Source organism: Pygoscelis adeliae, unplaced genomic scaffold (genome assembly GCF_000699105.1).
Source record: "Pygoscelis adeliae isolate BGI_AS28 unplaced genomic scaffold, ASM69910v1 Scaffold513, whole genome shotgun sequence".
Classification (NCBI taxonomy): domain Eukaryota; kingdom Metazoa; phylum Chordata; class Aves; order Sphenisciformes; family Spheniscidae; genus Pygoscelis; species Pygoscelis adeliae.
Window position 1 is genome coordinate 2,319,034 of NW_008824591.1, and position 16,938 is coordinate 2,335,971.

At 41.9% G+C, this 16,938-nt stretch overlaps 1 protein-coding gene across 1 annotated transcript in view; it reads left to right on the top strand.

Annotated features, from left to right (window-relative positions):
- Nucleotides 1–812: 812 nt before the first annotated feature.
- The window catches only part of LOC103915427 (lethal(3)malignant brain tumor-like protein 3), a 31,751-nt gene continuing 15,625 nt past the window's right edge, over nt 813–16,938 (top strand). Inside the window, exons 1-11 of the mRNA XM_009322237.1 lie at nt 813–874; nt 1,483–1,591; nt 3,042–3,099; nt 4,157–4,245; nt 5,522–5,626; nt 6,261–6,396; nt 6,896–6,987; nt 7,974–8,125; nt 9,757–9,833; nt 12,104–12,189; nt 16,017–16,127. Of these exons, the coding sequence (XP_009320512.1) occupies nt 813–874; nt 1,483–1,591; nt 3,042–3,099; nt 4,157–4,245; nt 5,522–5,626; nt 6,261–6,396; nt 6,896–6,987; nt 7,974–8,125; nt 9,757–9,833; nt 12,104–12,189; nt 16,017–16,127 (1,077 nt within the window). The remainder of the gene's footprint in view (nt 875–1,482; nt 1,592–3,041; nt 3,100–4,156; nt 4,246–5,521; nt 5,627–6,260; nt 6,397–6,895; nt 6,988–7,973; nt 8,126–9,756; nt 9,834–12,103; nt 12,190–16,016; nt 16,128–16,938) is intronic.

Below are 16,938 nucleotides of genomic sequence, written 5' to 3' on the forward strand. Positions count from 1 at the left end.
AGTGCCACTAAATGCAGAACAGGAATGACGTATACATAGGAGCCCCCATGCACGATCTGCACGTCAGGTTACTTGAGCAAAGTATGCATCAGGGTAGTGCAGATGCCTGGTAATGGGTATCACTAGTTGTGTTGTGTTAAAATATTAAACATACATTAATTTGCATTGGGAAGAAGTCAAATCATAGGAGAAAGTGAACATAAATGATACATTGGAGTTATTTCTTACATTTTCATGCTTTCATTCAGATGAAAGATTGATATATATCCCTTGCTAGATATAGAAATAATTGTTTCTATTCTCCCATCAATAACGTGCTCTTTTTAGAGGCTGCCTCTGAAGGATTTTCATATGTACAAAGTATATATAAAGGCTGAAGTTTTTAAACTTAACCAACTGTATTAAAAGTATCCAAACAAGATGGACTAGTTTGACATTTGTCTTTCAAGTTAGAGGGTTTCTAGGAATAAAGAAATATAAAAAGATTTGTAACTGTGTCCTGGTTATAGCCTTGAGATTATATCCTCCTTTACCACTTTTACAGGGGGCAGGGTTTCTCCAAAATTAAAACATTACAGATAAAAGGGGTTTTTCTTCAGTGAGGTGGTACGCTCTTTCTGTGTGCCAGCATAATAATTACTTCCCTCACAATGGGATACTGAGGGTGACTTAATGAAAGTTTGTAAAGGACTTTGACAGAACTAATTGCATGAAAGGTGTTTTAACATTTTAATTTAATAGTTGTCTTTTTCTTTGCTTCTGCAGTGCCCAGAGAAGACGTGCCCTGCTCCCATTTCCAAAGCTGTGAGCAAATGGATTGCTTTGAGAATGGAAAGTTTTGTACTCAAACGGGCTCCCAGCAGCACAGGGACAGGTAAAGAAACCCCACATTCTTCCTGTTCTGTGTTTAAAGAGAACATTGTGTTAGAGAAAAGTGTTGCTGTGAGTAGAATGAAATCCTCAGAGCAAGTTTTACTGCGGCATGGCTGAAGCAGAGACACCTGTACAGCTCTGCCGATGACCTTCCTGTTACCCTTGAGGCTCCCATGCCCGACAGAGGAAAGCTTCTCTCTAGAGCTCGGTCCTCATTTATCTTCCCAGCCTGCGGAGATGCTGGTTGTGTGCTTGATGCCTCAGTTCCCCACCCTGCAGATAAGGATGATGTCTTAACTTCCTGTAGAGTTGTAAAAAGGTAAAATTAAAAACCCTCTCGAGCTGCTCTGGTGGTGAGAGCAGTGCTGGTACTTTGGAGTGCTTTTAAAAGATACATATCTGGCAAATCCTGCAAACATGATTCACTTCTTTAGGTTCTCAGCCCAGGCATCCTCATTCTTCCAAAGAGGTACAGAGACACTGGGAATACTGCAGGAGCATTGTTGCACTTTTAATTTGATTTTGTTTTCAATTTTGGATGTTTAGTGATACCAGAGACATTCCAGATGATTGCAGAAACAGGGGAAATAGTAGAACTCTTAATACCAGCAGTGGCTGTCAGGTGAATGAGGCTGACAGACCTGTCAAACGTCTCAGAAGGAAGAGAAGGCTGCTTCTGGAGTCTGAGGATGACGAGGAAAATGCAGATGAGGATGAGGTAAATGAGGCTGCATGTATTTTCTTTAGAGAGAACTGTGAAGAGCAGAGACCATTCTGTGTCTCAGATTTCACTGTGCAATGCAAACTGAGCTGAGGGAGGTTGTTTTGTACCCATGAGAATGGTCTGGGTCTGATCCTGATTTACATCAGTAATGAGAATATCTGTTCTGAAGTCTGAGAAGTCATAAGGGTGAATATCTCATGTGAAGTCAAAGTCAAGATTTCAGACTGTATCTTCATAGGTGTAGTTATAGCCCTGTGCGCCAAGTGTATTTCACAGTAATAAAAATACATGCCTCCAAAAATACTTTAACTACAGTCAAGTACTATTATATGATATTGAAGATTAGTGTCAAACCACAGACTTTGATTGCTTTTTACTAGGTACTTGCATGTACACTCACTACACTACTAGAAACCTGTATTAATGGCGGATGAATAGAAGCACCTCAGTCCTGACCTGATCTTTTCTTAACTTTCATTAAGCATCTTACTCCCTGTAGGGGCCCTTCTTTGTGAAAGCCTGCACTCTGGTACAATGTGCGTAGCATCTCAGGCCTGAACCATTTTATTTATATTCACGTATTGCACATGCTTGTGTAATGCAGAGGCGCTGGGGTAGGTGTTCGTTGGTAATGCAAGCTGAAACTTCTGATGTCATGAACACTTTAACTCATCTTGTTGCTCAGCTTTTCCCTGTGATGTGTATAAGATGATTTAAGTACATATGTTTTCAGAAGGACTTGCATTCTGTCTCTTCCCCCTTCTCCTTCTCATTTGAAACTGCCCCCCTGTCTCTTCTGGGGCATGTTTGGCAGGCAGCTTTGCATTTCAAATTTTGCCCTTTTTGGTTTGCTTTGAGAAATGACAACCCTGGGTGAATTAACATGAGTTTGAAAACCACGTAGAAGAAATGTGAATGGCAATCTGGCTAGGAGTGTGACACAGGGAGACCACGTTTTCTGGGGTGTTCATCTATGACAGTAGTTACTTGAAGCTTCTGCTTCCTTCAGGGCTTCATAAATTATTTTTTTTCTGTATCCATTCCCTGGTATAGATGGACATAAGAACCTCTGAAAGGAAAAAGAAAGTGGAGCATTACAGTAAGGTTGCTTATGTGAGCAGTAAATCCTGCATTGCAGGAAGCAAATCCTGTGTACTGTAATGGAGATTTTGGGCCCGTGTTGCTCTTCAGTAGCCATATTTAAATGAACTTCAGTAGCATATATTAAATAATTTGTAAAGCACTTTGGGATACTGCAGGATCAAAGTTATGTAATGTAACATACCCTACTAATGTTCTTGCAGGGTTATTCAAAAGAAAATAATGCTAGCTAATAGTCCTGTTAGTTACATGTTACAACCTTATTGTACCTGCATTGTGAGATGATCAAAGAGGGAGGAAAAAACAATATTGCTAAACTTTTTTTTAACGTATCTGTGTCTAGGAGAAGAATAAATCAAATAATATGAAAAGCCGCAGAAACACTAAACCAATAAAACAAGGTGAGCTAAGCTCATAGTCTCTTTTCTTTAATGTTTATAGATTTTTTTACTAGCTATTATAAAATGAATAATAGTAAACAGAAGAGGAAAGGACAGTAGAGCTCATTTCACATTCAGAATAGCTTATTAGGTACATAACCCTCTTACCACAGTCGGTCTTCGGAAATGTACTAGCAAGAATATACTAGATTTGCCTGCATGATGGGCACAGCGTAGAGGATCTAGAAGGAGACAGCCTGATCCAAAGCTCACTGAAGCCAGTAAGAATATATTTTCTATTGACTTTGGAGAGCTTCGTAGCCACAGACTACAAATGCTAAATAGAAAATAAGTTGTAAACAACATGTGATTGATTATAGACTTTGGGTTAAGTTTATTATATACCTTAAAGGAGTTAGCATGTGTAGACTGGGGGGAGATTTTTAAAGTGCATTTAAAATGTAATTTTCTGTGTGTATGACCATGGTCCTACTAGAATGAATCCAAGCACCCGCCCAAGTTGTTGTTTTCATCATCTGTGTACTGGTAGCTGCCTCTCTAGTAGATGCATTGTGGTATTAGCAGGTTATAAATATATGTGTATATATGTATAAAAAAATCTTGTGAACTGAACAAAAATTCACTTGGTTTTTCATCTGTTTTGTTTTAGGTTTATTTCAGCTGCAATTATATGCCTCTTTGTGCTGTCTTTTAGTTTATATCTAACTCCTTATTCCTCTGTGAAATATCAGGAGAAGGAATTATTTTCCACAATTTTAAGTTATTATATCTTGTCCAAACTTTACAGTGGCAACTTTCCATGGGCAGCTTGCCAGCAGTCAGGGTGCCACAATTCATTTGACCTGTGATATAATAAGTTTTTTTTAATGAGAAATGAGCACGGTTTTCCTGCTGCTGGAATTCATACCTTTCCTCAAAAGTTGGGTAACACTGCCTCCTTTGGGGTACAACAGCAAAACAGCGTTGGCGTGTACGTGGGAGGAGAAAGAGAAGAGAGGGCAGAGCAGGAGGCATCTGAGAGAAACGTTCATTTTTCTCTTTGTTTTTGATTGCTTAGCTGTTCCTGGAAAGAAGAAGGTATGGAACTGGGTTTCCTACTTAGAAGAGGAACGGATGCCAGCTGCTCCCCTAAAACTGTTCAGAGAGGTTGGCAGCTTTTTCAACTCCCTTGCTATGTTTTTCTCAGGCAACATCACAGAATTACTAACTCGGTGGAGGTAGGATTGGAGACTACCCTCAAGCCAGCAGTTACATTTATGAGTTGTTTCGGTGCAAGCAGGCAGTAAAATCCCCACGTGTTTGTTTCCAGCCCTGAAGCACTGTGGAAACAAGCATCTGCCCTGTGAGTCTCATCCCAAACCAGGATGTGAAAAATGCTGGTTGAATCTCACTCAGAAATAAACAATGACTGTTTCGATCTGCATTGGGTAGCTCTGGATAAATGGGCTGTTAGGCAATCTCCAAGTAATGTTGGAGAGGGACAGCTTAATGTCTTTCATATGTCCTGTGCTTTGTCTGTGGTTGTACACCACCCCTTCCATCCTTCCTCTGTAGAAAACTGCAAGTCAGTCAGCTCTGTGAATGTTGTAGCTTGTCTCAATGAGAAGTGACTGTTATGAGGGAGGGTGGAAGTTGTGTTCATTTGTAGTCTGATGCATTGAAGGTGGAAGAGGATGAGTTTAGCCTTGGTGAAGCTGCTTCTGCACTCCAGTGCACCAGCCCACATGAAAAGTTCAGCTCCCAGTGAGCTCTTCAAAGCCAAGGGCTGTTGGCACCTTACAGAGTGAGATGAGAAGGAAGTCAGGTAACTGCAGTGGATGCAATAAGCCGTTTGCAATTCCAGTTCAGATTTCTTTTAAGCCCTTAGTATACTTCAAATGTTTAATTTGGATTAAGACTGCAAATAAATGAAAAACACAAATGTTTTCTGGAATGACGGTGTAAACGGGCTCCAGATCAAACATGCCTTGTCCCTTTTACCATTTGAAGATGAGAAGTTACCTTTTCAGAAAGTCTGGATTGCTGACCTCATGCTGACACAGGCAAAGTGGTTTTAGCTTTCCTGGCTCTTTGTTTCTGCCAGCCCTCCTGCGTTGGGCTAAGAAGGGGACTCTTTTGTGTTTGAATAGAGCTCATTTCTGCATCTGCTGAAAGATTTGTTCATAGCTAATTGCAACAGGCTTGTGGTTCAGTGTTTTTGAGAGATTGATTAGAATAACAAGTAAATCTGAAATATGGTGATCATGCCATTATTGATCTCTGTATCTGCGCCTGTCTATTAAAGCAGCAATCATTTAGTGATAGAATTTTCTTCTCTGAGTTGAAAATTTGAAGCCTTAAGTATATCTGATGACTGCTCTGCAATAGATTTTGTCTTTAGGAATTAATACCAAATGTTTCCTTCTCCCCCCCACCCTCACAGTATCAATCATTCCCACAAGGCCGAAATGGATTTAAAGTTGGAATGAAATTGGAAGGGCTGGATCCTGAACACCCCTCTCGATTTTGTGTTCTCACAGTGGCTGAGGTAGTTGCTCTTCCTATCTTTGATTCCAAAAGTCCCATGTACATTTAGGATTTTTTTCAATAAAAAGTAGAAACATAAGAACAATAGTACTTTAATTAATGGTTAGGAGGAGTTCAAGGTGACGCTGAAGGAATGTGGTTAAGGATCTATGCCTGAAATCCTACTGTCAGATTTCTGCAATTGTAACTCAGAATAGTAAACCTATTAATTGCATGCAGTGAACAAGTATGAAAAAGAACAATGCATTTAGGCCCTAAGACGTAGTAAATATAAGCAAGTCAAAATGCTTTTATGCTTCTTCAGTTATGTGAAATCTGTGTTGATCTGGTATAGACATGAAAGTTCTCAGGCTGCATCCAGATATTGCTGCACAGTAATATGTGCATGAGTACGGAATAGGAGGCCAGTGAAGTTAAACTGACCAATTTTATTTTCAACTGTTTGAAGTGAGGAAAGAGGAGCATGGAAACTGGGAGACGTAAATGAGGAAAAATAAAACTAGACTTTTGAGAAATAAGTCAGATCTCAAATTTGCTTTTATCTATAAATCCAAATGTGGAAGAAGTGTTTGATTAGTGTTTTTCTTTAACTTCTTTATGACCCTTTATGATAATCAGAGCTCCCCTCATTATAGGTGCAAGGATACAGAATGCGATTACACTTTGATGGTTATCCAGAGTGCTATGATTTCTGGGTTAATGTTGATTCCTCAGACATCCATCCTGTTGGCTGGTGTGAAAAAACAAGTCATAAGCTGCTCCCTCCTAAAGGTATGAAAAAAACCAGAATGGTGTACAAGAAGCCATAAATTCTACTAAGAGCTAGTTGTCCGGGCTCTACATGTTTCATTTGTAGTATGATTTCATTGTAGAACTTGATCTGAGTGGCTTACAAGGAAGGGGTGTAGCTAAGATAGTGAATCACAAAAGAAAAAAACAGCTTCCTTTTGATATTCCCAAAGATTGACATTGTTAGTCAAATTAGAAGCTCTTTATTGGATGAGCGTGTAAAGTAAGGAGTCTCTCTGGGGTTCAGAACTTGCTTCTCTCCTGCATTCAATTTCCTAGAAACATGTGAAAGTTGAGATTAATGATTGGACATTATACTGAGCAAGAGAGAGGTATTCAGCTGAGATTCATAACCCCTGGAGATAGTAAAAGGGCAATTATCATGCAAAGTTCATATTCTTCCCAGGTCATTTCCATTTCTGAAAAACCAATCTGGCTGTAACGGGGCTGTGTAAAACAATCTTTTTATCTCTCTTTCTAGGTTTCAAGGAGGGAGAATTTAACTGGACTTCCTATTTAAAGAATTGCAAAGCTCAAGCAGCTCCAAAAAGCCTTTTTAAGACCCTCAGCACTGTAAGTGGTGATATTGAATACAAGATGTTTCAAATAGGTCTGATGCTAAGTGAGTTTTGACCAGAATATTTACATGGTTTTGAGATGCTCATGCTAGAGGTACAACCATGGTACAATCAGATGCAAGCTATTTCCTACTGTGATTTATTTTTAAGATGGGAAAATAGTACAATTTTTCTTCCTTCCCCCAGTCACTGACTTTCCGGAGGGAGAATTTGTATTTCCCTTCTTCCTTAATACTGGAGGAAAAGATTTACTCTACCATTTATTAAATATATTACAATGGTCTGTTTTGCTGTGTCCCTACAGTCAAGATATTTGTGTCACTTCCCTCTAATTTAATCATTTCCAAAATAATTTCTGGTTTCCAGCAGCATACTCATGTGCGCCATGGGATTCATTACGAGGCTATGGATCTTGAGCGTTTTTCATCCTTCACCCACTGTTGCTTTGTTTTTAGTTGTTAGCCTCAGTTCCTGTATAACACTCACTCCCATTTTGTGTCACTCAGATGACGCAAAGTCCACCGTCTGGCAGATTTGACACTGCAGATGGACAGAGCACTAACTTCAGTAGGATCGGGGCCTAGCTGTGCAGCTCTGCTCTGCTTCCGACTGAGTCACCTGTTTTCCTTGAAGACTTTCTAACTTTTCCAGTAATAAGACAGGACCTGCAATGCTCACGCTTACCCTCAGCCAATACTCATCACTGCAAGGCGTGTGCATCTTCGCCTTTGAATCTGTAGTGTTGTTGTGTATCTAGAGATTCTGTTATTCGAGCTACATCAGCTCTTTTTTTAGAAATAGTAACAATCATTGCCAGAACACATGGAAATCTTGTCTGTAGACCTCTTGCTAGTAACTATGATGCGTTTTGGTCTCTGGGTTTCGGGGTTACAACCTGCAATAAATGAGTTTATAAGGGTAATTTAAATGGCCTGACCTAGAATGTGGCTGATTTCCCTTTCCTGATGTCCTGTTCCTCAGCCTGTCACACCCTCTGGGTTTCGGCTGGGAATGAAACTAGAGGCAGTGGACAAGAAGAATCCGTCGCTGATGTGTGTCGCAACCATCACAGACATGGTGGATAACCGCCTGCTAATTCATTTCGATAACTGGGATGAGAGTTATGACTACTGGTAAAGAGCTTCTATTTCTAATATATATCTGCAAGTAGACTGTGGTTTATTTCACTCTTCCACTAAGGGTAATATCTAATATTTTAAATGTAGTCACTAAATGTGGGATCTTAAATCAGTTTTCAAGCATCTGAATAATTACTTTGGGTTTTTACAAAGTGTTGGTTGCCCAGTAGCTTCCCCTACTGTTTGAGTGCTCGTCAGTTGGCTCAGTGCAAAACCAGTGGGGTTAGCTTGAACTGCCCGTGAAGCATTCGAGGTAAGAAGCGTTTGAGGTAATGCAGCTGGCTGACTTGGGTCAGGTCAGGGAATGTTCATGTTATCTGTTCCTCTGGCAGAGCTAAAGGAAGAGTAAGCTCCACTAGTGACACCACCTGGAATTAGTAACATCCTCTCCTCCAGGACTAGTAGTGGGTGTTGGCATGTCTCTCTACAAGCTTACATGTGGAAGCAGGCAGTACTGAAGTCAGTAAAAATCTTTTCCGTTTCCTTCAGTGGAGTTTGGCTAAGGCCCTTTGAAAATAAAAATGATTGCCAACATTTAGCCTTTTAAGTCCTGACCTGCACTACAGTTGTTCTGCATCTGAGAATCTTGATCCCCTGCCCTCGTGCTGGGGCCAGGTGGAATATTAGTCAGGGAAACGTTTTCCCTTTTCGGTCTGTGTTTTCCAACCTACATGAGAATGGAGCAACGTTCTTTGAATTTGTCTGTGAAAGCAACACAAGGCTTTCACAAGGCACATGCTTATCAAAATAGCACTGATGTGGTCTGTGTTCTCTCCCCCATCTCCCTTTGTTTGTTTTTTTCAGAATAGGCACCTGCTTGGTGGCAAGTTGGTCTTTTCTTTCTTTGCCATAAATACGTCATGCGGGGCTTTGTAACACCGGTGTTTCCATTTTCAGGACTTTAGATCTTGTTCCTTTACCATTTTAGCCTGTGAAGCTTTGTTTCCACGCCATGTTTTGTTTGGAATTTGAATATTTTAATGGGAAACACAAGCAAACAAAGCTTCAAAGTACAGGCTGGCTGAAAATACACAGGTTTTTTCCTAGATCTGAAAGGGACTTTGGTCCCTTCCTTGGAGCAGATGTGACAAAAGGGGCTGTCTCAAATTGGCCCATCTCCTCCTTCAGAGACTCAGAAGATCTAAACATGCAATAAAATTGGGAACCAGGCAAACTACCACTAGGTTTCAGCTAGAATGAATGGATAACGTGCAGTTCTTGGCAAAGACCTTGAAAGTAATTTCCCCTTCTTCCACAGTAACGGTGTTTCAGTTAGGGACGAGGGTTTGGTTTTTGTTTCTTTGCTTCCTTTGCATTTTAGCTTGGATGATCTATGTCCAGGCTGAACTGTGGTTGGTATGGTCCATGTGTGGGGGGCTTTTTGTTGTTGTTTTTTTAAAGCACCAGACATTCTTCATTGTATTTCCCTATCTTTTGGGGCAGCTTGAACGCCTTGAAAACGTGGCGTTATAAATTCTAACGAGGTAATGCTTGTCTTTTACACCATGATCACACCCACTGAAAGCATCTGCTAACCCAGGAAAGGCATATCAGACAGCATTTGAAATTCTGCTTTTCTTTTTGCTTTAAAATTGACTGGTGCCAACTTTCCCTCTTTGATTCAGGTGTGAAGCTAGCAGCCCATATATTCGTCCTGTTGGCTACTGCCAAGAAACTGGAACCCCACTGACAACACCACCTGGTATGTTGAAAGTGAGACTTATTTCCTGCCTCAGTCAAAAAACCTGCAAGCTTTATCTTCCATGTAATTACATATTTGCAAGTTGCAGGTTCCATTCAATACTCTTTTCTCTACTGACTGAACAATATTATTGTTCATACTTTTTGCCACTGCATTTTATTTTGTTTCATAGCTCTTTCAAAAAATGGAACAGGGTTTGGTAATTTGTAATTGAATTTGATTTCAGAAGGGAAAGAACTTTGAAGTATTTGCAGTATTTCCTTTAAGGTGAGTTGGAAGAAAGAGGAATTCTCGACAAGCTGGAGAAGTGGGCCCATGTGAACCTCATGAGGTTTAACAAGGCCAAGTGCAAGGTCCTGCACCTGGGTCGGAGCAACCCCCAGTATCAACACAGGCTGGGGGATGAAGGGACTGAGAGCAGCCCTGCCGAGAAGGACTTGGGGGTACTGGTGGATGAAAAGCTGGACATGAGCCGGCAATGTGCGCTCGCAGCCCAGAAGGCCAGTTGTATCTTGGGCTGCATCCAAAGCAGGGTGGCCAGCAGGTCGAGGGAGGGGATTCTGCCCCTCTGCTCTGCTCTGGTGGGACCCCCCCCGGAGCACTGTGTCCAGCTCTGGAGCCCTCAGCATAAGAAAGACACGGACCTGTTGGAGCGGGTCCAGAAGAGGGTCACGAAAATGATCAGGGGGATGGAACACCTCTGCTGTGAAGAAAGGCTGAGAGAGTTGGGGTTGTTCAGCCTGGAGAAGAGAAGGCTTCGGGCAGCCGTTCTTCCAGCCTGTCAGCACTTAAAGGGGGCTTATAAAAAAGATGGGGGCAGACTTTTTAGCAGGGCTTGTTGCGACAGGACAAGGGGGAATGGCTTTAAACTAAAGGGGGTTAGATTTAGACCTAGAAGGAAGAAATTGTTTACTCTGAGGGTGGTGAAGCTCTGGCCCAGGTTGCCCAGAGAGGTGGTGGATGCCCCATCCCTGGAACCATTCCAGGTCAGGCTGGACGGGGCTGTGAGCAACCTGATCTGGTGGAAGATGTCCCTGCCCACGGCAGGGGGGTTGGACTAGATGGCCTTTAGAGGTCCCTTCCAACCCCAACCATTCTGTGATTCTGTGAATTGGTATCATGATTTCATAGATGATAAGATGGAATTTCTGGAAATGAAGGAGTAATTGAAGCCACATCTCTTTGTGCTGCACTGGAATTCAGTAAATGAAGAGAATGTTGGCAAATGAAAAAGGACAGAACCTACAGGAAAATCAATGTTGTTTTCAGGCCTTGGAAGTGCTCGTTCACCTTAAAAATAACAAAAATTTAAAAATTATGTCTGCTGTTTGCTAGATTGACAGCCCTGGAGCAAGAATTTCTGTAATTACTGCGTATCAAGTTTAGCAGAGTGGGTGGCACTACAAGACCCCTCTGCATTGGAGGAATCAGCCTCTGTGCCTTTGCTGCAGGTGCAAAAGGGGTTGTAAATGCTTACTCTTCAGCAACACCACATCTGTTCCTGCTCCTGGAACGTGCAACAAGGCTGTGGCATGCAGCTCCCCTACTCATATCACGATTGCCTGTGCCCTAGCAGAATCTGCAGTCAATTCTGATTTCTCTGCTGAGAGATTTATGTGTAGCAATTTGCAGACTGTCCTATGCATTTAGTCATTGCGCCCTCCTGCCAAAAGGAAACAATACTGAGGCTAAAAAATACTGAAATAGGAAGGGAAAAAAAGTAGAGCAGTTTCTGAAATGTAGCTTCCAGGGAGAGACATCCCGTTGTTGTTAGAGTACCACACCCGTGGAGGTGTCTGAGATTATGGTAACGGCGATGGAGCCTTTTATCTCCAGTCTGCTAGTTTTACTCAGCTATGGGTAAGTAGCAGGAGACAAGAAGTTTCTACAATCTTGTGGGCACTCACACATAGAATAGTTAATAAAATAGGAAATTAATTTAGTGATGCCATTGCACATCACAGAATCCTCTGACTAGCTCTTAATTAGCAGCTTTCTCTAGAGAATAAGCATTGATCAAGCTGTACAGAAATGAACTCCTCAGGTTTTTCAGGTCAGGGTTAAAGCCCTGTGTAGAAGCTAGGGAAACTTGCAGTGCTGCTGTGTGTGCTGTAAGTGGTATGTATGAATAAACAGACCACTTTCCAGTGCCATCCATTGTAAGTGCTAAATTAACATAATAGCCATGTGTTACATAGCTGCTTTTCTGTTGTTTGTAACAATAAATGTGTGTTTTTCTTACTTAAATGTTAATTTTCTGTTTTTTTCAGGATACAAGGATTCCAAAGCCTTCTCATGGGAGAAATACTTGGAAGAAACTAATTCCCAGGCAGCCCCAGCAAGAGCATTCAAACTGGTTGGTGAATCTCTTTGATTGTCCTAGATCAGGAGGGTAGGGGAAACTGCTGTTATCTACCCTTTCTTGCTAGATGCTTTATTTGATGGTGGTTCACCATGTCTGTGCCAAGGGGGTGAAACTGGGGTTTGTACTTTAAGACCATCTCTCACTGCTGCTAAACACACAGCAGACAACAAGATCTTTTTTTAAAAATGCCATGAAAAGCTGTCTTGGAAAGGATTTTTGACTAAACATCTTCACTTGCTCCATTAGCAGAATTAAGGAAAGAGCCTTCAGTCCACACAGATAATTATAGCTTTCAGAGGAATGTGTGAAGGGCAGTACCTTGCCTCAGAGAGGGCATGGAGGAGAGAAAGAGCTGGTCTTCTGCTCGAGATCTGACTGCGAGGGCAAAGGTGATCTCCCAGCTGACATCTGAGCAGTTGGTTGAACAGCTGATGCTGGTTGAACAGTCTTTCCGGACTCTCCCTTCATGGGGATCAGAAGTGGATATCACTGGCCTGCAACTGGCGACATTTGGTGGGGAACGGAGGAAGGGGTGGGGGGTGTGTATGTGTGTGTGTGTGTTTGAGGGGGAATGAGAAGTGTGCAGTTCCTCCATCAGGTGTCCCCTCCACATGAAGTTTTAAGAACTTCTCTAAAATATTTTCACCTTGCAATTGCGCAAATCCTTCTTCCTCTGGTCGGTGAGGCTGGAATTAAGGTAGAGTGAGAAGTTCCTATCAAGGACTTAGATGTTCTAATATAGATCTTAGTTCTTCTAGGGAGGAGCCAGCTGTGCCCTCCACAGAAATAAGCATACTAACAGATGATAGAGCATCTCTGCCAAACTCATAGATGGAGTAAGATCATCCTGCAGACTAAATCTGAAGATGGTTCTCTCAACCTTGGGAGCATGAGCTTTTGTTACCCTGGAGTTCAGTGCATTTATCTGGAAGCTCACTGTGAGCAGAAACAAAATAAAAGCCTTTAAAATAGCTTAAAAAACCCCCCATACTTTAAAGTTGATTTTTTTTTTCTTAGCAGCTTCTTCCACACTGCTGGCTCACCTTGCTAAACTTTGCAATACGTTTAAAAACTTTTCTGTGCCATCGTGACACTTGGCTTGATTCCTTTCGATGAAGTTAGCATTGCAGGTTGTCCTGTTTTCGACCTGGTTTCATACTTGCTGCCCGTATATTTTGTTGTTAAGCTCTTTGGGACTGAGGAGGAAAAGCAATCAGGGAGGCCTCAGATAAGGGAGGTAAAAATCCAGCCAGACAAATTTGATAATTGCTAGATTTCAGCAGGTGTCCATTTGAAGTTGTTGTAGGTTGCAAGGTGGGTGTCAGGGAATAGGAAGAGGCTGGTTTTGCCTCTTTAGAGAACTGTAAGGCCACAGCTGGAGTTATCTGCAGCACAGTTGAACTCCAAAACATCCCTTGGATTAAGGTTTTCCAGAGTTGGGCAGACAGCATCTTTGATCATGCCGTGCAGCATGTGAAGCACCTCGGAGTCAGTGTGCAGGATAATGAGTGAAGCTTGTCAGTAGGACACATTTGTTGCCCCCAGGGTAGGCTCAGCCTTTTTCTGAGCTGTGCTTGTAAAATCCCAACAGTGCTGGAAAACGGGAAGCTTCAGAATATGAGGAGCAAAAGAATGCAGCAATTGGTCTTCTACACAATAGAGGAACAATAGAAGCAGTTTTGTAGAGACAAATATTTTGGAAAGATAATAAAACTCTTCATAATACAAAAAGAAACACTGAAGTACGACCTACTTAAAACTCCCAGTCCTAAGTCCTCAGTAATCTGTCATTACGGCATTCTTTCCACAGATTTTCAGAATATAAAATGTGTTGAGAAATGTCACCCAAAGATAACAGGGCTTTGCTCAGGACAGGGAGCCTTTTCAGTACCAAGAACTCCCTTTTTTGGGTTCTTACAAAGTGAAGTGTCTTCCCAAGGGGGAATGCAACTGCCTTGTCTGCCTCTTTTCCTGTTTTACGTACATCTCTGCAGCTATTGTTTTGCTCCTTCAGGTATCTGGCTTTGAGAGAATAGTAGAAGGGCCAATTCTGGCTCTCATGAAACTCCAGAATATAAATCAGCATCCAAGACTGTGTTTCAAAAATGAGACAGGAAAAAAAAAAGGCATTTGATATATCAACAGTTAATAGAACTCTTTCAAGATCAAACCTCGTTATTTTTCTGGCTCGGCTGGTCTGAAGTGCAAATACATGGCACATTTATTGATTTTTTTTTATTATTATTATTATTATTCCAGCTAGCAATTACAGGAAGTCAGTACATAAAAATATGGGTTGAGAGCCAGAACAGGCATTTCTCACTGAATTAGTTTTTAACAGTTTTCAAGAGCTGTCTTAGGTAGTCTGGAGACACTGATCATCAGCACAAATAGCAGATCTTGTGTCTGGATTTCTGCCTTCTCCTCCACCCAAAAACGCAGGAGGAGACAGCGTGGTTGTCAGCATCACTATTTCAGCCCATTGTCTTGGGCTGTCAATTCAAAAACATTCATAAGCTATTGCCAAAAAGGCAGCAACTCTTCAGCAAGACTTAAACAAATAGCCCTGCTCATCTTCTGGGCAGGATTTTGTTCTCTAGCACTCAGGCTCCTTCCTCAAGGAAGACAGACAAGGTTGGCTGGTTCAATAAGATGCTCTTAAAACTGAAAGCAGTTTAGACTGTCTGGCTTCCGGTGTGTCGTGTGGCTGAAAGCCTGTGGATAAATGTCTGTGTCCAGGTGAAAAGACCAAAGAGAAACTTGAGGTCTGGAGTCTGTAATCCCCTTAGCTCAGAAGTGGACCTCCTTCCCTGCCTCCAACTACTGGCAGTAAAAAGGGTAAGGAAGATTGTGAGGGAAGAGTGATTATAATCATGTTTTCATTAACCTGGTCTTGTTCAAAGACGCTATTTATCATCTCTTGCTAAAATCCTGACCTTTGTGTGCAGAAGTGAAGGACGTGTTTTGAATGAGTATCCAGTGCTCCGTAACCCCCAGCTGAGAGGTCAGAGGAGGAATTTGCAGTCAGTCATTTAAAGATAAATGGAAAAATTGATAAACGCTGTCTGTTACTTAGAGGTTTACATCTGTGGGTGCTGCAAAGGGCATGCATCAGGTCAAAGGACATTCTGGAGTTTTTACAAAGTAGTTTGACCGCTGGGGTTTAAGAGAAAGAGTAAGTCAGCAACTGCAGATGGGAGACTCCGGCAGCTGGAGCTGCTCTTGAGTCCCAGCACCGCAGTTCTTGGCAGTTGTCGTTAACAAGCAGATGCGGTTGTTGTCATAAGCAGTAGATGGTAACCTGGTTGATGAAGGTGACTCTGTAATATCCAGATTCCAAGAAGGATGTCACATAGTGTAGTGAAGAGAGACATCACGCAGTGGTGTGTTTCAGGTGTTCAGGTATGAGACAGTGGTGAACTGGCCACTGTCCTTTTCAGATGTGAGATCATCTCTCTGCTGTGTTTGGGAGTTTTGCTGTCAGGCTGTGGAATCTCTGTGTTTGTGGAGCTTGTGGTAGTATCTGGCCTTTTTTCTGTTAGGGAAGTGCCTCTTGTCCTGGCTGTGAAATGCTTGTCTGTACTGAGAAAGCTCAGACTTCCTCTCAAGTAGTTTTGGGCTGCTGACAAACAGACAGCTTAATCCGCTAGGAAACTCTGATTCTAACCTCTGAATCAGTCTGCCGTGTGACATCAGGGGTCAAAGCTGCAAAGGCATTTGTATGGTAGATGAAAACTTCAGCGCATTTTATTCAGAGCAGGTGACTAGCTCTGAACGCCCAGACTTCTTATCATTCTGCTTACAATCCTCTCCTACAGCGTCCTGCTCACGGATTCCAAGTTAATATGAAGTTGGAGGCTGTGGACAGAAGAAATCCCATCTTGATAAGAGTGGCAACAATAGTTGACAAAGATGACCATCGCATTAAGGTGTGACCTTGCTTCAAAGTGCAGAGCCCTTGTGCTGAGGAATATAGTGATTGGCAGTACAGAAAAAATACCCATTTGGTATGAGGAGCAGCAAACAAGTGCCTTGCAGATGATCTAGCCTACAGGCCTGCCCAACTGGAAATTATTTCTGTTGTTTTGTCCTGTTGAAATCTGATGGAATTGCCTGGTATTGTTAGTTACTGTTTTAATGTAACTATTTTGAAATAACATTTGACAACATGATTTTCCATCTCTTAGCAGTTTCTGTGTGATCTGTGCGAGTGAAGGCAGCATTAATGTTCTGCTGGTGGGAAGCTACGTGACTTTTTTTTTTTTTCCTAGCACACTTAAAGGAAAATCCAAAGCAAGTTAAACGCTGGTACATGTGGGAAGCGGCTTCATTCTCCAGTATGAATTTTTTACATAAATGGATTTTAACTAATTCTTTTCACATAAAGAAAAATCTGTTGTGTTTTGGCTTCTGAGAAATTAAGTATGAGGCAGCTAAAGTGGAGGCTGCACTGATGGAGGCTTCTCGGCCACAGGTCTCCTTCCCAAAGGATGATTATGTGGGCAGGAGTGGAGTTCGCTCCCCATTAGCCATTTGATTCTCAGTCTCATTGCTGTGATTGCAAGCAAAAGTCAAGTTTTGCCAATATATAGTAGCATGATATTCAGTTCATAGAATCATAGAATCATTAAGGCTGGAAGAGACCTCTAAGATCATCGAGTCCAACCGTCAACCCAACACCACCATGCCCACTAAACCATGTCCCTAAGCGCCTCATCTACCTGTCTTTTAAATACCTCC